The 21,374-nt window shown below is 39.3% G+C and overlaps 1 protein-coding gene across 1 annotated transcript; it reads right to left on the reverse strand.

The window, feature by feature from the left end:
• Positions 1-322: 322 nt before the first annotated feature.
• Positions 323-21,373, reverse strand: LOC129753868 (extracellular sulfatase SULF-1 homolog; the record flags this gene model as incomplete). The annotated part of the gene is made up of 8 exons (XM_055749718.1): positions 323-442; positions 506-811; positions 11,058-11,371; positions 11,436-13,170; positions 13,240-13,350; positions 13,406-13,803; positions 13,871-14,197; positions 21,330-21,373. Coding segments are annotated over 8 exons (3,306 nt in total), but the record flags the coding sequence as incomplete, so codon positions are not given.
• Position 21,374: the final 1 nt, after the last annotated feature.

Raw genomic sequence — 21,374 nt, forward strand, 5'->3', positions numbered from 1 at the left:
CGCTTCAAACCGTTTCGCTTTTTAATTGTGATTGAAATTTCTTATCTAATTCAATCTTTGAAATCTTAGTCGTAAGGTAGACCCATGCCCCCTGTTACGAATAAAATCGTACGTTATTATTGAATTGTCAGGAAGATTCTAAAATATTGAAATAAATGACGGCTTGCCATACCATTAGAAGCAGAAGCTCTACAATTTGCGTGCTTGAATTCGGCTACTGTGATACAAATACCAAGTGTAACATTTTTACATCAAATGTATGTAGCTGGGTACATCGACAAAATGTAATATTAGATGCCTTTTGAAACTCAAACTATGTGCATGATTTTGATGTAATATCACCAAATTTTTTTGCTGTGCAGCTTCGCAACTCACTTAGTTTTCTTTTTGGGTGTTCCGTTGACATTTTGCAAATCGAAATCTTGAAAATGTCCGGCGGCTGCTAAAATATAACAAAAAAAACGTTAAAAATCTTTATTTTTACTTCTCCACATTAGAACCTCACCTCTTCCCTGTTCCCGGTGGTGTTTCCTTTTGCCATTTCCGTTCCCGCCGGGTCCCACTAGAGCACCACCACCGGTTTGTCGTCCTCCAGCAGCAGCGGCAGCAACAGCAGAGCCTGCCAGTAACCCGTGGCCGTTACCTGCCGTCATAGAGCTATCCGTCAGGGATGTAGAAGCCGTTGCTTGATGATGGCGTGGTAACGAGCAGCCCTTGCCACGGCAACTCTTCATGTATTCGAGCGTTTCGTGAAGCACCAACTTTTCCTCGGCTGTGAGGGATGATTCACGGTTTTGCGTCTCAAAGGGATCTGTAGAATGAATTGTAATGTAAAAGATTCAGATTTATGACGATCGACAAGGAATTAACGGATTTGCTAGGCAAAGGTATTTGAAGTATTGATTTTAAATTCAAAATCATCTTCAGTATCTGATGTCATGGTTTGATCATGTGATAAACTTTCTCTAATTCGTTGGTTCATGTTCATTTCTAATCTACACACTGTACAAATTAAAATTTCTACCAAGCCGGGTCAATGGCTCGAGTGATAATTTTGGGGTAGAACTGTCCAGAACGATGTAGAGCGTCCAACAAATTGCAAAGCAGCCATCGATATCTGGATACAGCAAAAAAAAAATGTAACTGTTAGATAGTAATCATTGAATTATATAAAGCATAGTTAGCCATGGATTCAATAAAACATTCTTTGTTCATTCGTTACCCAAACCTCACCTGAGTTAGACCTACTTTTCTCATTAGGTTATGGGCCCAGACACGGTCACTTAGTAACGACTTTGTTTGGTGAGAGAAAATTTTTCAAGCGTGGAAATTTTTGAAGAAGTTCTTGAAGATGCCCAATCCGAATGGTGGCGATGGTAGAAGAGTTGGAGCGCGAGCTGGTAGAATCGATGCACCTATATCATCTGGAGGTGTTGTTTCGGTTCAGGCGAGAGAGGTTCTTCGAGGATCCGAAAATTACAATTCGTGGGCGTCTTCCACCAAGATGGTGCTCATCAAGTAGCGGACCTGGTGTGCCGTGAAGGAACGAAATGAAGATGATCCGGAAATGAACGAGGAAGTCTCCGAACAGGCTCTGGCGACCATATGCTTAAACATCGATCGGAGCATATACGGCTTGGTGCAGAATGCTAAATCTGCCAGAGAAGCGTGAGACACGTTGCGAAACACGTTTGAGGACAGCGGCTCAACAAGGAAGATCGGCCTGTTACGGAAGCTGACGAGCATTCGACGGGTAGGAGCAGAAAGAGACGACGATGTGATCTGCCAGTCCCCCCAGGAGTATGTCAACGAGATTTTACTCACGTGTAACCAGTTGGCGGAAGTTGGATTCCAGGTTGACGACACCTGGTTGTGTAGTTGGCTGCTCAAAGGTTTGCCTAAAAGGTATGATCCAATGATCCTGAGTCTTGAGTCGTCTGATGTGGCTCTGACGGCTGACAAGGTCAAAGCGAAGATCATGCAGGTCAAGGTGGTATGCGGTTCCAAATCATTGGAAAACGAGAGTGCATTTTTAAGCAAGCAGAATGCGCCAAGAAAGCAGATAGACTATTCAAACGTTAAATGTTTCCGTTGCAAAAAGTTGGGACATTTTGCGTCGGAGTGCCAGAAAGAGCCATGCGAAAGGAAGACAGAGAAGCGGAACAACCAGAAAGGAAATGCAGCTTTCTTTGCTGTCAATGCTGTGCGATCTTCTGAGCGAGGTGACAGTGATTGGTTCTTCGATTCTGGCGCAACCACTCACTTGTGTCAAAACAAAGCTGTACTAGAGAATCCACAAGAAGTTACATAGAACATCAACGTGGCCAACAATGCGAAGGCGGCCGTTGTGGCGAAAGGATCAACGAAACTGGAAGCTGATTGCGGTGGAGCGACTTGCGACTTTACCATGAGCGACGTGATGTGCGCGCCTGAACTAGCGATAAATCTAATATCCGTTAGTAAGGTGCGCCAGAAAGGTTTCCGGGTTGTTTTCTCGAAGGAGGAATGCAAAGTTTTCAATCCTAAAAATGAAGTAATTGCTGTTGGTCGTGAAGTAGATGGTCTCTACAAGTTATCTGAAAAGAAGAAGCCCGTAGTGAATTTGGTCCAGGAAGATAGATACGAGTTGTGGCATCGACGATTGGCGCATCTGTCCACTGGATGCATAAAACGGCTGAAAGGCATGGTCACAGGCTTGGAGTTCGACCTGAAGTATCCTGAAAAGTGCATTTCGTACATCGAAGCTAAGCATAGCCGTCAACCATTCAAGGCGATAGGGCACCGTGGAGAAAATGTACTGGAACTTGTCCATTCCGACCTGTCTGGTCCTATGAAGCAAACGTCGATGGGAGGTAGTCGCTATTTTCTGACCTTCATTGACGATGCAAGCCGGAAAACCGCACGGAGAAAAAAGACGGTAGTTGTTCCAATTATTTCAGCTTTTTATACCAATAATCGAAATGCAGTTGATTTTTTCGCATTCAACTACTTTTATAATAGATTCAACTACAAACTTCTAATTGTCCTTACGCAATCAACTATCAATATAATGCATTCAACTGTATGATTTATTTTATGCATTCAACTATACATACAATAGATTCAACTACAAACTGCTGATGGACCTTATGCAATCAACTATGAATATAATAGATTCAATTGTAATGGTATAATTGATTCAATTGTAATGGTATAACTGATTCAACTGTAGATATGATAAATTCAACTACGATTGTATGATTGACTATAGGCATTCAACTATAAATATAATAGATTCAACTGTAGTGGTATAATTGATTCAACTGTAAATATGATAGATTCAACTGTAGTGGTATAATTGATTCAATTGTAAATATGATAGATTCAACTACAATTGTATCATTGATTTTAGGCATTCAACTATAAATATAATAGATTCAACTGTGGTCGTATAATTGATTCAACTGTAAATATGATAGATTCAACTGTAGTGGTATAATTGATTCAATTGTAAATATGATAGATTGAACTACATATGTATGATTGATTCTAGGTATTGAAACATAAATATAGTAAATGAAACTTGATTGTTATGATAGATTCTAGAATCTAGAATTTACAATAAATAAATTTGGTTTAACTGGCATCAATGTTTAGATTTTTCTCTTGCCGCCATTTCAGTTATTTACATTCGCGGCGGGAGGTGACAAATATTTTTTTTGCCGTACCAGAAATGAGTCTTGCAGATTCGGATACGGGTGGTAATTAATATTAAACGTTAAAATGTTTTTGTCCAAGTTCATCCGAATTGTTGTAATTTCAGGTAGCATGCGGGAAGCAGACGGAAGAAATACTGGAGCAGCTACACAGCAAAAATAACTTAGCTTTACATTTCATGTAAAGTTTGATTTCATGTAAAATTCAGTCATATGTGTTGTATATCATAAAGCAGCCCTGAAAAAAAAACCATACGTTTCTCATTCGGACCAATTTGTTGTATTTTTACATGACTTTTGCTTGAAACGATGTTTGGAATAAAAAACGTTGCAGTTGCGCACAGGGTGTGTCTAAATGTTTGCCGATTTTTATAAAAATAAAAAGGGAAATTCTTTAAAAACTGTTCACAACATATATAAACTATGCTGTAATTGCCTTTTCGGAAAAAAAAAACAAAATAGTACCTATATTACTCGATAAATTTTCATAAACTTTATTGGATAGAAGTGATATTTTGTTCAAAGCTACAGTTCACCTCCCGTATTCATTTTTTTTAAATATTAGAATAACTTTAACCGATACGGTTGATATGAAATTTTACAATTAAAAATGAATGGCACCAAAATAAGTCATACTTATGGTTTAAATAAAATATTGCAGAATAAGGTCAACAATATTCTCAATTTGTTGTTACCAAAATTTCAGCACAATTTTTTTTTTAATTTTTATTATTGAATTTGAGTATTAACTTTTAAATTCAAATAAATTCAGGTTTAGGGAAGATGGGGCATAATGGCCACCTTAAGGAAAACGGTTATTTAACCATAGAACATAGCTATAATATGGAGGTTACATTATTGTTTCGTGTTCAGACACTTGAAAAGCCTTTTCCCTAACGGGCTGAAACGTGAAAAACTAGACGAAAACGTTAAAAAATGTATTTTAAAAATTTTTGCCAAAAGCTGAAAACCAGCCACTGTGGAGGCATGATGAGAACCCCCCCTGAGGTGAATCGTTGGGAATTGTTTAATATTTAAACAAACAAATGACAAGTTTCATTACCCCTTCCACACGTTCCATTACTTTGCAAATAATATTTTAATGTACAACGAACAAATAACAAGTAATATTATTCAAGGAACATACTAGATAAACTTCGTGTTATGTTTTCTAAAAGAAATGAAAAACAAAATGTGTTCAAAATATCCATCCAAAAAGTATTAACGGAACTACAAAAAAAATTCAGATACACCCTGTAGCAGAATCGTTTCACAAACACCGAACGGCCGACTGGTAAGAAGCAAGTTCGATTTGATGCGCCAAGAAAATGCCGTTTAAAATCTGGAGCTCGTGGATTTCGGTTGGGTAAACCATTATGAATATCTTTTTAATCATTGTCATGCTTTGTTACAAGGCTGATGGCTAGAAGTTGATAAAATAATAATTCAAAAACTAAAAAGGAATAATGAGCTGGAACGGTTTCATTGTTATGGTCATGTAGATTCACAATGTCATTTTTTCTTGTTTTGGGAATTTACATTACGTCATAAGTCATGTAAATTTAGTAGAAATAACTTGTTCCATTTATTTGCAGGTTAAAACATGTAATTATTTAATACTGTGTAGAGGTTCAAGAATGATTCCTCCGGAACAAAATTCCTCTTCATCGACTTCTGAATCGTCAGCTCCGGCCATCATCGGAACAACCACAGACTACTCGCCGAACCCAAAGCCACCGCTAGCACTCGAAAAGGATACGAACATTATTGGAAGGCAAGTTTCCGGTAGTTCTACCGAAGGCAACATGCCATACAGTGGCAACGGGGGATCCGGTTTCCGTAGCTCCTTTAATGGACGCGTTCCATTCACTCGTATGCTTTCCAGCAACCCTAGCAGTGATCGGCGCTCCGGAAATGCCGTTGCTGAAATATATCCTATTTCGGCATCTTCGTCGATTGCCAGCTAGTGGATCCAAAATAATCCAACTGAAGAAGAAGGTTTTGGTGCAGCTCGCGCTTCGGTGATTTTAACTACCATCACCATCATCATCATTTCCAGAATCACCAGCCACGGTTCTCGAATAATCATGGTTATGATGGTTATTTTATGGAGGTGATGGAGGTTAATTTTAAGAAATACAATGTTCCTACTCTTTTGGTAGCTTTTATTTCGGAACCAAAATTAAAGGTTCTGAGCCTAGTAAAAACCTATAAAACTTCCGAAATCTAACTTTTTTTTAATTGTATACATGAAATAAATCAAATAAAATAAACTTTTAATTCTATAATACACAATAATTGAATCGACTACAAATATAATTGAATCAACTATTTTTGTATAATTAAATTTACTATATATATAATTGAATCAATCATACAATCAAAGTTGAATCTATCATATTAATGGTAGAATGAAGAAATTCAATCATACATATGTAGTAGAATCTATGATATTTATAGTTGAGTGCGAAAAATCAATCATATCGGTATAATTGAATCTATTATATGCATTGTTGGACACAAAAAAACAATCCGAAAATTAATTGTATATATAATTGAAAGTTTGATATTTATAGTTAGCCGAGAATTAATCAGAAATATGATTGAATAAAAGTGGGTTATTGTTAAAAATACTATACTTTTTTCTCCGTGCGTGGTTTTCTTTTTGAAGGCCAAAACGGAAGTACTCGAAGCGTTCCAGAACTACAAGGCTTTTGCGGAGAACCGAACAGCAAAACGGATCAAACGAATTCGAACAGACAAGGGCAAGGAATATGTTAATCGAAGTTTTACAGTAACGATAGAGGATGTAATTTCTGGAGATGATGTTGTATTACGGATTTCTGTTGCAATAATACATCTTAATGATGGACACAATGCGAATACGTTGTAAAGTGTAATATCACAACCTTCCATGTGATATCGCATCAAGTAGTCAATGTTTTCCTCTGTTGACGTTCAAATTTGATTTAATTTCAAAAATTAAGAAACGGATTACGGACCTCAGCTATATTTGTTTGGCTTGTAAGTACTACCAAAACTAGTTAAAAATATAAGCAAACCCACAGCTTCAGAAATAATTTCATTATTTTTCATTTTTTAGGAATCGTGTATGACTCGACATCGAATTTGACCAGCGATGGCGGAGCAGAACAAAGGCCGAGTTATTTGAGATATTTCGGGAAGCGAAAACGCGTCCGTTCGCACAAATAGGTCACTTAAACTATAGCGTTTCACTTCACGTATCACTTTTTCGTCAAGGTTTTTCTCACTACTTATTCTATATTGTGAGTGTGCAGTATTGTTAATTCATTTTCGTTTTGTAATGTGTGTTGTGTAAGGTGGTAGGTATTTCTTCTCTTACAGACTACATATTTCACTTAACATTCGTAATAAGTTTCTTTTCATTTCTTCATCAAATTTAGTGTATTTCATTTTGTGTCGATGCCGAATCGCTGCGATGTGACTGCGTCGGAACACGCCGCCCCCCTTTGAAATGTCCATTTCAACCGTATCTTGGTTCTAGGGAACGGCCGTCAATATCGAAGTCCACGGTGACTACGTACTGCAATGAATGACCAGGTCTAGGTAATCTGCGTCGTTGTCGTCGTCGTCTTTGCAACAAATCTCGTTGTTGAATGTAATCACATTAGCAGCGGCCGAAAATGTTGATGATGGCTGAGGAACGATTGTGGGAGATGGGTGGTGAGTGCAGCTCGGAGCGGAAGGCTGACGCTCGGATTCCGTGGCTGTGGAGGATTCGGAGTCTTTGTAATGTGGGAGCGGGCACATTTTGCGGAGCAAGCAATAGCGGATTTGGTTTCCATCACACAGTACGTCTGCAACTCTGCCACCGCATCGTCGCCAACAATCGTCTCAAGCGATGGCCTTTTCGTTGGAGGAATGGTGTTGTCCTCTACCAGTACCATGTCAACGACGGCTGTATTGGGATGCTTACCGGGCAATTTTTGGAGACCCTGTAGAGTGGGCAGGTAATCGTACCAGCGATCCCAAGGCGTTTGGAGAACACGCTGTTGGTCTTGCCAGTGGAAAAGGTGATTGGATGGTAAAAGGATAAAGTTTGGATCGGGAAGAGCTGGGATTGGACCAGCGATGCGGAAATGGCCTGGATGGAGGGCATCGAGGTCCGTAGGATTATTGGAGCGGGAAATAAGCGGCCGGGGTTTGAGGCACGCTTCGACTCGTGCGACCTTAGTGGTCATTTCATCTAGCGTCTGAAGGACAACAAGATTCGGATACGGGTAATGTTCGACGATGTATTTGTGGACTGTATTTTGGGGTCTGTACGGACCATCTTCTATCGACCAATCAAAACGACGAACTGCAGCCAATAGGCGTTAGGCGTTTCTTTGTGAGCTTCGAAGAGTATGTGATTCGTCACGAAGTTGGACGGATGCTTTCGGTCGAATGTTGTCGGAGCGTAAATAAACATTTTGCAGGAGAGATTTTGAAGACAACTGGAGAAACTATCGAGGAAGCCAAACGTTTCTCGGATCCAAAACTGGTGGGTGCAGATTTCAACGATGTATTCCGGAGACAGACCACGCGAAACGTGGTAAGCCAGATTATGTTCCATACGCAAATCCAGCCAGGTAGCGATTTTAGTAAGCTGCTGAATCTGCGCAACCTGAATTGAAAGAATTGGCCGAGTGACTGGCGCACAACTCAAGACGCGCAATGGTCGCGCATCTGAATTTCTTCGTAGAGGCGATGCTGGAATAAGCTATCGTCAGGTGGACCGTGAATGCACCCGATGTGAAATTCGAACTAAGGCAGGCATCGTAGATGCGCAGCGACGAATAAGCAGGTTCATTTTCCGGCAACACGAAACGAGGAATCGAACGCCGAGTCGGCTGACCGATCATTTCCGGTTTTTTGGGCGGGCTGACGCTGTATTGCACGGAAACATCCTTTTTTGTAGCTGATTCTAAATAATTCTTACAAAGGCGCCCCTCTGGTGAAGATGAATTAGTCTGCCCCTTTTCACTTACATTCTGTTCGAAATCGTGAAATCATGAAAGATTGCAATGGACTCGAACTTTATTCTTACTGGAACCGCAGTCGTGAATACCGGATACGAGCCAACCAAACACTTCGCCAAGTTTGAAATGGCCGCTTCTCAAAAGCTCGAAGAAAACTTGTGCACCAATCACCATATCGATGGGAGCACGTGTAGCAAACGATGGATCAGCGAGACGAACGTTCTCCGGAATGGTCCAATCGCTTACATCAGCGGTGTTTGTTGGCAGATCGCTTGTAACCTTCTCCAAACCAATAAACTCCAACGGAACTCGATATTTGTTGAACCGTGAGACAACCGTGGCGATAGGTGAATATAGCGAAACTGCAGAAATATTTCCTGCTATTCCAGCAATCTCCGTGTTACCAGGAGTCTTTCGCGAATTCAGAAGACGATGAAATCTTTCGGTCATGAGATTCGGCTGCAAAGCGCTATCAAACAGAACCCGGGCGGAGAACGAAGTACAATACTTGCTTCGAAGGGGAGAGGTCGAGACGTTTGGTCCCCGAGTACGTATGGGCGGAAAAGCTGAGAGGAGCAGGAACAGAAAGCGAACGATCAATACCCTCGAAATTTGATAGGGATGACTGCCCCTTGCTGTGATTTGTGCCGGATCCTCGAGCTAAGTCCGAATCTGGATTGTGTGGTAGTGTGTGATGCTTGGAATCGCATACTCGACAGGTTCCGTACTTGCAAGTGGCGGACGAATGTTTTCCAAAGAGGCAGTTTACGCACAATCCAGCATCGTTCACAATCGCAGCTCGTTGAGTAACCGGTATTTGTTTGAACTGGGCGCAGAAATACAGGCGATGTCCTATACCGCACGCCGCACAGTTGTCTTGGGATTTGACGGTGGTTCCAGCATTCACGATCAATGGAGCAGGTCTGGAGTCACACACGGGTCGATCGGGCTCCAAAGTCTCCAACCCCATCTCGTACTCACGGATAAACGTAATCAGCTCATCGTAAGTAGGCATCCTTTTCTTGTCCGCAGCTCGCTGCCACTCGCGAAGCGTGCTGTGATCCAAGCGCGCTGATACCTTACATACCAGTAGTGAACTCCAGCCTTTTGTGTTTTCACCCAGCTTCTCCAGAATTCCCAAGTTGTTTTCAAAGTCGCCAAGCAAACTGGTTAATTCACGAGGACACTCATTCTGCACCTTTTCTACCTTGAATAAAACTTCGATGTGACTGCGTACCAGGATGTTGAAGTTCTGATACCATTTAGTCAGTAATTTCAGCGCCACAGAATAATTACTTCCCGTAACAGACATTTTTTCCACTAATTTCAATGCCTCTCGTCGAAGAGTCGACTTAAGGTAGTGAAACTTTTGTACATCCGATAGTTCTGCATTGTTATGTACTAATGAGTCGAACGCGTCGTAATACGAAAACCAACGTAAAATATCACCACTGAACTCCGGAAATTTCAGGGCCCGAGAAGAGTGACCATTTGTCCCTGACGATAATGCTGGCGTGCGAGGTACCTCTAGCGATGCGTAAAACGCTTTAAGTGTGAAATAATCCTCCTCAAAGGCAGTCATATCCTTTGTGAAATATATCTCGGTATTTTCCTCCTCCTCAAGGCTCTCAAGATGCAATGAGGCCTGACAAAATTTTCTTATAGTTGCTCTCGAGAGCATTTTTATCAGCTAAAGCTTGCTCAACTTGTTTATACGGGTCAAAATTTTTCATAAAATTAATGGCACGTTCCATCGAATCTTTAGCCTGGCGGTAAATTACCAAATTTTGTTTCTAAATTCCACCTCGTTCTTCATCGCTTAGTGGAAAAAATAAAAAAAAAAAAACGCAGAATATCGAAAAAACATTTTTTTTTCTTTTCTAATATTTCTCAACGGTACTGAGAGGGTTAAATTTCCCCAAAACCAAAAAGGTACCAAAAAGGAACGCAATGAATGAAAAATAATATTTTATGGATAACAATTTTACAGTGATTATTTACGCTGCTAGAAGAGACATCAGCAGGCCTTTGGGCCGTTTTGAGAAATGTTGTATGAAGAGAATTCGTTTTAAGTCATTGTAACCATGTTTCTAAAGTAGATAACTAAAAGGGCATGGATAAGCATAGAAAAAAAAGTATAACCTAAAGCTGAATATTCGACAGCCCAACATGATGAACCATCCTCCGGTAGCAAACTTGATCTCACAATAATTATTGGAAATCGAGGCAACCACATTTTTATTAATAAAAAAAAACTTTCTCAAGGGACTGCTGATGCGTGCGTACTTATTTTACAAATTTCAACATCTTTTGGAGTTCGAAATTAGAAAAAAAAAAAACCTTGAATGTGAATATTTACCTATCCTCAAATTGTAGTACGTCACCAGCCCGGTGGTAAACTCGCAGTACAGGAAGTTGTGCGTCTGGTTGATGGTTCGCAGACACGAGTAGGTATTGTTGTTGGCGTTCATGCAGAAACAGAACGGCTTGTCGTCCCAGAGCGGAGCTGTCCGCCAATGGTTGGCATCGTGGCTGAAACAATTCATCCGCTCCGACAGGCACTCCTTCTCGAGCTTCGCCTTCCGGTGCCGTTTACGTTCCTTCTTCCGTTGCCGCTCTTCTTTGAGACGCCGGCGGGTTTCCCGTGCCAGGTCCCGCTCGTCCGGAATGGGGCTGCGGAAAAACGAAAAAAAAATTGATGTTGAAGGACATTGAGGGTTAGGAAGGTTCAGCTTACCTTTCGACTTCCGGTTCACAGTAGCATTCGGCAGGTGGTAAGGTAACGTCGTTTTTTATCACCGGTATTTGGTTTTGAGCTATGGAGTTAACCACGAAGGGATCATTACTGGTACTCGTTGCTGCCGTTGTGGTTGTTGTTGTTGTTGTTGTTGTTGAAGTGGTTGTCGTTGAAGTTGAAGTGTCATCCTCTGAACGATGTACATGGTAGTCTTCCTCCGATTCAAACCGTTCTGAAGAATGAGTGACTGAGTCGGTTGGTGAAGAACCTTCAACGGAAGCAGAAGACTCCGTAGAGCTGATGAAAAACTTGTGAGATGAGCTATAATCGGTGTAGCCGTCGAAAGTATCTCCTGAAGGGGAACTCTGAGTTGAGCCTTCCGAAGAAATTGTCGTAGAACTGAGGATTTCGCTTAACACCTTTTCTGTAACTTTGAGAAGTGTCGGTTCCGACGACAAATGACTGAACTCATCGGGATACGTTTCTTCCGGCAAACTCGTAGCAGTTGTTGTAGTTGTTGAAGTAGTAGTTGTTGAACGGTTTCTGTTACGATGTCTTCCGTTGATCGCCATTCCGTGACCATTGTTCCTCGACCGGTTGTGACTAGTTCGATTGGTTGTGGTCTCCTGTGTGCTTTCTTCGTTTTCAAACAAACTCATGTCGATGAGTGTACCTTCTTCTTCAGTCGGTTGAGGTTGCTTGACCCGTCTTCGATACCCTAATCCGTTTTGTTTCGGACGTCTCCCATAGCCTGTTCTGTTTCTGTTGAAGCCGTTTTGGAAAAAGATTGGAACAGCTGTCGTAGTCGTAGTTGAAGTGGTTGTTGCCTTCATCTCATAATCCAGTTCAAGTGATGTACTTTGATTATCCTCTTCTTCATCTTCTTCAAGATCTTCGTCTCCCTCTTTGTAGGTGGAAGGTTTATTAACCTTCAAAAACCGTTTAATATCTTTGAGATCATTGATTTTACTCTTCAGAACTCTTATCAACATGTCGACTTGGACTCTGCTGTGTCTCCAACTAGACTCATCGTCGTAGATAACGTTAGAACAGTTTACCTTTCCAACTACGGTTACGAAGCACCTGGAACCAGTATCTGATCCCTCGGCCTCACTTGACTGATTGTGACTTTTCAAAACTGAGTTCTTGTCAAAGTTGACCTCAATGTCCTTAAGCGTGACCTGCAGTTCATGAATGACATTCTCAATTTGATGTTTGCCTCCCGACGTAGCCTCTCTCTTGCTTCGTCCTCCAGTTTGACTAGATTCTAATGACTCTTCCAACTCCACCACCGAACGCACCACCCCTATCAAACCACTCATCACCGGGTCAGCTAGCAGCAAATTTTCCCGGTAATCATTCGGAGCGTCTCTTCTGTGTCGGCGACCTCGATGCTGGTGATGGCCACCCGTCGATCTCATCGAACCCAGCAGGTGATGTTTGTAGTCCCGTTTCGACTTGATTTTGGTATAAATCAATCCATCCGGGGTGAAGCAAGCACAGTTGCGCTTGTTCTGACTAGAAAGTTTGTTGATCTCGGCCAAGTGGTTTTGTAGCTGCAGGTGGAACTTGCACTTGTGCCGTCGCCAGCGACCGTCTTCGTTCACGCAGCGCCACTTCTGACCCGGGACGCAGTTCTGTTGCACCTGCGGGTTCGAACATTCGCTGTTCAAGCGTTCCATCTTCGACCGATACGGTGTCATCGGCAGGTGGTTGTCCAGGGGGTCCTGATGGGCTAAAATAGCGTAAAAGGGATCGAGCTATTAGATATTCATATGTAGGGCCATAATAACAATCTGCCTACCCTCACTGACACTGAAATGTTGCGCCTCCTGATGGTCAATGACGTAATCTTCGTGCTCCTGTCTACCGTCGGCGTGTTCTACGTCCGATTCATCCCCGTGATGATCATCATCTAGAAAGAAAACACCTTATTATCCGGCAAGCTTCCTAAATTCATCTGATCTTACCATCATGATCCGCTTCATGATCCTCATCATCGTCCTCGTGCTCATGGGACCCAAAATCCACCGTGATGTCATCCTTCTTTTCGCTCTCCGTAAGAATTTCAAGTGAGGGTACCGTCGAAGTGACCACCGCCAGTGTAGACATGTTCTGAAGGGCGTTCATGCGGGCCGAATACCTAGCCGCAGCAGCTCGCATCTTCTGTTCGTGAATCTGCTCCGGAGTTTCTCGACGGCCGGAACTTTCGATGAGGAACGTATCGGGCCACTTATCGACCACATTTCGATGCCGATTCAAGATCAGCGGCAAGAAGCTGCGTCCATCCATGTGCGGTGGCGGTGCCACCCCTCCGATGTCCAGGAACGTTGGAGCCAAGTCGACGTTCAGTACGATTTCATCAACCCTGCAAACGCAAAGAGAACCCCTTTCAACAATGATCTATAAAAGATTAAACAAATTGATCTACGAACACACTGGCCGGTTCAATTCCGGGGCCACGAATCAGGAACGGTACCCGTACGTCGAACTCGAACGGGAAGCTTTTGCCTTTGATAAGTCCGAATTGGCCGAGGTGGTAGCCGTGATCCGAGGTGTAGATTATGTAGGTGTTGTCCAGCTCTCCGAGGGCTTTCAGCTCCTGGTAGACTCGTTCCACCGCCACATCCACCGATTGGAGCGTCTGCAGCCGTTTTGTCATCAGCAGATCGGTGAATTTGCGATGGATAGGGGCCATCGGTTGTGTCACCCGGAGGATCCACTGTTTATCCGGATTCGGTGCATGGTCGTAGGCAGGGGTACTGGAGTGAGAAAAAGATTCGTAGATTAATATTTTTCCAACTGAGAAAATGATGAACTATCTCATTTCAGATTTCTTAGCATTCACTGTCTACATTTTACATAAATTAATTCAAAGATTTATTTATGTAATCGAAAAGTTTTAAACATTTAGGAGAGTTCTCGAATCAAAAATTCTCGTACGACACATCCTTACAATCGAAAACCAATTTGCTAAGTCTTAAAGTTCAAAAGAGTCGTTAAGCTCAAAATGCATCCCCCCCCATTATTAGCAATTAAAAATGTATGAATGTTATTTACCGTCCCCCATTCGGGGCAGACAAATGGCATCAATTTCTCATTTAAAGAGGTAATAATGAACTATTTATCCGCCGGGTACACAAAACCACTCGGAACTGTTTGGAGAGCTAGCAGAATCATCACCATCATCCCCAAGGGGTGCCTTTGCCTGGTTGCCCATAATTAATTCATTCGCTTTCGAACTCCAAATTTCTCTATTCTATTTTCTTCCACCCCATCGGCAAACTTTTGTCACAACCGGAGCGGAAAATTGCAACTGTACACAAACCTACCCCAACTAACACCGCTAGATTCGTTGTGTAGAACAATCGTAAGTCGTCGTGTGACGGAAGGTTCAACAACTTCCCGGACTGGCCACTGCTGGATGCTGTCGGTCACCGGCGTTTGACACGGATGAAGGGATGAGATTAGCAGTTTGGCGTTGGCAAACAAGATGTCTCGCTCTTATAATATGTTGGTAGGGCTATGTAGGTACGTTCCAAAAAAAAATTAAATATTCCAAAGAATTGCGATTGATTCTTTTCGATCCAGGATCAATTGTTTATTCTACAAATTAATGATTCAAAATAAATCTATTATTATGAAATCAATTTTAAAACAATTTTATTTTATTTAAAAAAAAAAGAATTTTATATTAATTGAATAAACAGCAAACTGAAATCTAGGAACAATCTCGGAACCTATAAAGAACTCGCCCGTACAGACTTTGATGCCTGAATCCATAGCAAACAGCAACGAAAATTAGCGATAAATGCATAATTCAGTGTAGAATTTTTCCGATGCCAAAATTAGGTTTCATTAAGCATGAATATGTCAAAATATGATGTCAAAGAAATAGAGCATTATTCGGTTTTGCTTTTTTTAAAGATAACAAATCAAGGTATCACCAAGGTGTCACTATTTTCATCGAGAAAATAAGTGAGATGGAAGTTATATAATTTTAATTAGTTTTCCATTTTCTGCGATAAAAAAAAAATTATGAAAGAGTCAAAAGTTTGATCGAACTGAAAACAAACATACAATTTAGTAGTTACCAGCATCGTTCCGGACATGGCCGTAGGAACGGGAGGGGTCTTTGGGGTTAACCCCCCCCCCCCCCTCCATGAGGGTCCAAAATATTTCGAGCAAAATGTTCTTCTCTAAACTCCAAATTTTAAATTCTTAAGCAGTTTTTGGCGAACGACTAAAGTGAATCAAGATTAACAATCTTGATTCAGAACTGAGGCAAAAACCTCGAAGTCTTATCCCAAGTCCACATTTCTACTTTAGATTTTCACACATTTGCTTACTTGTTGATAGATATTTAAAGACTGTACTCGAAAAGCGCTTTCAACAGTTATTCACAAATAAACTTGATGCATGAATTTTGGGTACAATCCTTAGTCTTGAAAATCAAATTTTCAATAATATAAGACTCACTAAGGTTGCCTGATTACCCGAATGTTTTTACTTTATTTGCAGAATCAAAAAAAAAATGCGTGATAACATTTACGTATCATCTGTCCAAAACAAATTGTGGGTGGTTTTTAGATAAAATCGCTCGGATTTGCCCTGCCCGGATAAGTGCGGAAAATATCTGGTGGGGCTAGTTTTGAATGATTCTGGCTCAATTTTTTTAAAATCTAAATTTGTTACCTGTGACCGGACTGTGAAATCTGTATCCATATTATTATTCTTGATTTTCAGTTCGGTTCATCATTAGGACGAGATCCTGATTCAAATATTGGTTTCACATTTAAAACTAGAATTAGATTCTTTAAACATGTCCGAAATTGATCATTCCGGAATATTAAATATATGTTAAGAATAACAAACAATTTTGCAGATTCGGATTTTAAATTTTTACTCTTAATTCTTATGCAGAATCGGAACTTGAAAAATTTCCTAATGGTGATCCAGAATTGAAATATCAGAGTTTTATCATTCGGAATTTTCATTCAGATTTACAAATTGAATAACGAATAAATAATTGAAGAAAAAACTTATATAGAAAATCAAACATGCAATATTCAAATAAGAGATTTCTGGTTAAGGATTCTGTCTGTTCTTTTTATAATTATTGAAAAGTTTTGTTTGGAATTTAGATTCAAATGAGAAATTCGAAATGTTTATTCAGGTTCAGAATGCAGAATTCAAATTCGGGATTAAAGTTGAAAATTGCCCAAAACCAAACTTAAAACACTTGAAATCCATTATTATAAAATAGGAACTCATTTTAAAAATTGTGTCCTTTGAAAAATCTTAATTTAAATTTTTTTTCATTGGATTTCAATAATGAAATAATTTTTTTTTAATAATTTTATGTTGATAAAATATTTAACTTGTACTTGATATTCAGGTTCAGGAAAATTCAGCTTGAAATAGATTTTATTGGTTTGTTGTTGAACACTATTTATATTGTAGATTCTTCAAAAACAAAGATTTAAACTTAAATCTGAATGTATAGAGTTTACAAGAGTTAAAAATAAAACTGAAATAAAGTTTTTTTTAAATGGAGCCTTCAAGATCTCTCTTTTATCGAGAAAAAATGACCTTAATGGATTAAATTCCTATAAAAAATTTTTTTTTCGTCTTTTTCAGGACTTATTTTTGAAAGTAATGATTTTAAATGTTTATTTAACTATCAATATAAAAGAACTTTAACCCGAATAATGAAACACTCTTATTATCACTTCTTTATTCTTCATTCTTCATTCTATTCTTTATTGAATTTGAATGATTTTTTGTATGAACTTTTCAAGCAAAAATGTTATAAGATAAATTTTATCACAAAAAGCGATGTCCCGCTTTTTTTTTCTGAAAGTATCTGGTGAGCCTATTCTATGATTATTTGAGACACCACCCTTCATCCAGTGAGTAGGTACATAGGAAGGGAAGAGGAGGACCAATACAATTTTGTTAGCATAAGATCTCAATTAAAGCAAAGCAATCAAATGGAAGCAAGTATAGCATGGAAATGTATTTGGGTACGAGATGTTTCTACTATTGTTATAGACCATTATGGCTTGCAGTCTAGCGAGGGGAAGAAAGAAGGGAGTTCCATATAAATTTTGTTGTAAAGCTCGCAAACTCATCAACCAAATCAAACTAAATTTGATATGAGAGGAATTTTGGGTACGAAAAAATGAGTATGATTATTGAAGACCCCGACATTCTCCAACAAGAGGGGGGGACGATACTGGGACCCTTTTTTCAGTTTTTTAGCATAAAAGAAGAACACGGAGACGGTCCCTTTTCAGAGCAAGGATGCAGGTTTTATTCAAATTTTATTTGACAAAACTGTAAACACTTATGAAACAAATGGAACCAAATGTGGCATGTGACGTTTTTAAATAAATTTAGCAACACAGCGAACGGTTTTTTTCTCAACTTTTTTTCCACTTATTACAACAAAAAACTGTTGTTATTACCTTTAAGGTAATTTTTAGTCAATTTTCGACCATTTTCAGTATTTTTTTTAGCTTTTTAATCATTTTCATCATCTGATGCATTAAGCACTTTTTTGTTTTGTTTATAATGTTTTTCATTCATTCATTCTTCATTATTTTACAATCATTTTTAGTATTCAGTTTGTATGTGTTTATAAATTTTATGTAATTTTCATTTGTTTGTCATTTTTGAGTACTTTAAAATTTTTATTCAATGTATTTGTTTTTTTTATGTATCTTATCACCATTTCAATATTCTTTCTAAAAACCGTGCACATGTGCTGAAAATGGATATTGCCAAAATCGAATGTTTCCAAAAACGAAAGGGGTCTGTACTTAAAACATTTCTATGGTAGGGGAGAATCGGGGATACTTGATCCTCTTTTCTTATTCATATCATATCTTTTCGAAAAAAAATTAGCAACTCGCCGTCTTTTGCATTTTCTGACCGCGTGTAATTTCAAGTTTATATGATCCAAGAGTCGGAACGATACATGAACCCGTAGATGAACTAGAAGCATTTTCGTGGAAGCAAAAAAATGTGATATTTTTGAAGTTAAGGGAGACTTGATCCCTTATTGAAGAAGACTTGATCCTTTATTCCGGGGGCCCCAGTCTTTGTAAAGAATCAAACAAAGTTTCAAAAACGAATATCAATTGACTGTTTTGGTCATGTTTTTTCTCATTTCAAAAATTATAAATGTCAGAAGAAGAAAATTCCAAAGCTATGTATCAACCCTAGTGTCATTGTATACTTTTAGGCGCAAGGAGGGAGAGCGATCGCCAACTCGTTTTCCGCTTCGGTGGGTATAGACCCGATTTGCAAAATGAGTAGATGCGCAAAGTGGTGGCCAATGGTGGGCCGATCACTTAGGGACGTGTTTACACGTCAGTGTCCGAGGGGCACATTCTGCCGGGGGTGTCAGGGTTCGACACGCGTTTCGGGAATTGATGCGCCTGAATCGCGAGTGTGACCTGATGAGGGCGTTCTATAGCTCGATCTGCGCTTCGGGTGGTCATGCGCCCGACTTGACGATCGGGTAGTTGCGCTGAGTGGTGACTTAAGTCAACACTATTTGTGAGTTCGGAGGACTCTGAGTCCTACACGTGGCTTAGGAGGCTTACCCCTCCTACCTGCGTGTTTGAACAGAGAAAGTGTCGTCGACAACTCGCTTTGTGCTTCTAGATCTTGGACTGGATACACAAAGTTAGTAGTTGCGCTGCGTGGGGGCTTCATTCACACGATGAGATGTCGGATCCTAACTCGTCAGAGGAGGGGTTGCGCATCGAGTTGTGTTTTAGAATGAGGCATTGCTGATGGAGGATTCGAAAACGAGTATTGCCTTGGAGCGCACTAGCGCGAATTGACCTCCCACTATTGAAGCATAGTGTGTCAAACAGTTCGAGGTGGGAACAAAGGTCAGCGGCCCCAGGTGGACTTTATGGCGTAGGGGGTACAGTGTTCCTTAGCATTGTATCATGAGTCGTCCAATTGCACCCATGGACCCAGAGTAGCAAACTGGGGGGACGCGGTGGCTCGCCGCGCCTTGGAATGCAATCCGTAAATTGAATTTACCACCTGGGTTAACAACTAATAAAAAAAAGGCGCAATTTTCTGAAATGAAGAGAAAATCAACTTTTTTAGCCCTTTTTGCAAGACAATTTTTGAATAAATATCAGTTATTGGATAAATAATCGTAATATTGTATTTAGCAATGATCACGATATATTTAGGACAAAAATACCTTTTTGAACTCTAGGGATCAATTGAACCCATAATGAATATTTTAGAAAACTTTATCTTAAAAATGTCGAAAGTTTTCCACTGTCTTTAAAATATGGTATTATGCAGTTCATATTACACTCTAACAATTTGTGTATTGGAATGCATGTTATTGTTTTAATTTTTTTATGTCATAAACACTTAAAAGTGATAAAAAAAATCTTCAAGTCGCATTTTGTGAGATTTTTCAAACAAAGTTCAATAACTCGAAAAATCATTATGTTAAAATTTTTGAGCATATAGCAGAGTTGTTTTGCTCTATTTAGCACATTCTTCTAGAACATTTGATCCTTGTAAGTCATTCCAGCTTCGAGATATAACTAAAGAATCAAGTATCACCAGGGATCAAGTATCCTCATTTTCCCCTATAGTTCGTGATCCCTTCCGGCAATGGAAGAGAGAGGGTGGGGAGTTTTTATCAATTCAATAATAAAAGAACTTATGAAGCTCAAAAAATAGATTTCAAATATCGGATCTTGAAAGCAAATCAAGAGAGAGAAGTTTCAAAAAAAAAGTCATTTTTGTACTGCAATTCGAAACTCCAGCTGCAGCTCTCATTTTATAGCAATTGCTTTTTGTTTCATTGAATGCCGACAAAACCATAAAAATTTGGAAATTTTTTTGGAAATTTATTTAATTTTTGAAAGGTGTAGCAAACAACACCGGGTCAGCTAGTAATCAATAAAAACTTTCCATACTTGGCTGTAGAAAAAACTGACAACACTGTGGAAAATTGGCAAAAATACTGTTAGAACGGTGTATTCTCCATAATCATTGCTAAAGAACACAGATTGCAGTTTTGATTTGGCGGAAGAAGGTTGCAATTTTATCATTCATGATTACATTGTATCACCCTAAAAAATCATTAGTATTTTACAGATTTTAGGTGCATTTATTTTTTCAGACCAGCAATAAGAAGTGAGAATAATGAAACTCTCATAATTGTTTGATTTCATAAAAAAAAAAGTTTGCCACTCTGTAGAGGCTCGTAACATTTCTTAAACCTATAGAAATCATAGTTAGAAATTCAATTTTATGATTTTTCTAAGTGAGGAATAATATAATTCTAAATGGTTAATTTGTAACTTCCCCAACCCAAAACTATATTCTGCCTTCGATAGAAATGATCATGGAGAATACACTTTTATTACATTATTTTTGTAAATTTTCTACAGTGTTGCAAGTTATTTTTACAGCTAATTCTAGAAAGTTTGAATTGATTATTATATTTTTTTCTAAGAAACTTACTTTTTTGACAAAATTTTTGTTCAAATCCTTTTTTAAAAATGTTCGAAGCTATTATTTATTTTCGAAGAATTTTTAATACATCGAAGCTTAAAATGGTAAATTTGAAGTGTTTAGGAATAATTTCAAGTGTAAATATTTACAAAATTGCTGGTAGGTATTTTGTTCGCCAATCTTTAAAAAAAATGTTGTTCTTGATCCCACGATCGAATTTTTACCTGAATGGTGCGTTGCATGGATACGTTTCGGTTTTCAGAGATGTTTAAAAGTTGTTTAAAGGTTCCAATAAAAGACACCATGAATAAATCACACAGTTGAAAACTCTCAAAAGTCAGCTATCATCTTTTATATATTAAGAATAAAAAAAAAACGACTTACTGATGCGTGGTGACGTTGAAAAACAGATGACTATACTGCGGGGCC

The sequence above is a fragment of the Uranotaenia lowii genome, chromosome 3, assembly GCF_029784155.1.
Source record: "Uranotaenia lowii strain MFRU-FL chromosome 3, ASM2978415v1, whole genome shotgun sequence".
In the NCBI taxonomy this organism is placed as follows: domain Eukaryota; kingdom Metazoa; phylum Arthropoda; class Insecta; order Diptera; family Culicidae; genus Uranotaenia; species Uranotaenia lowii.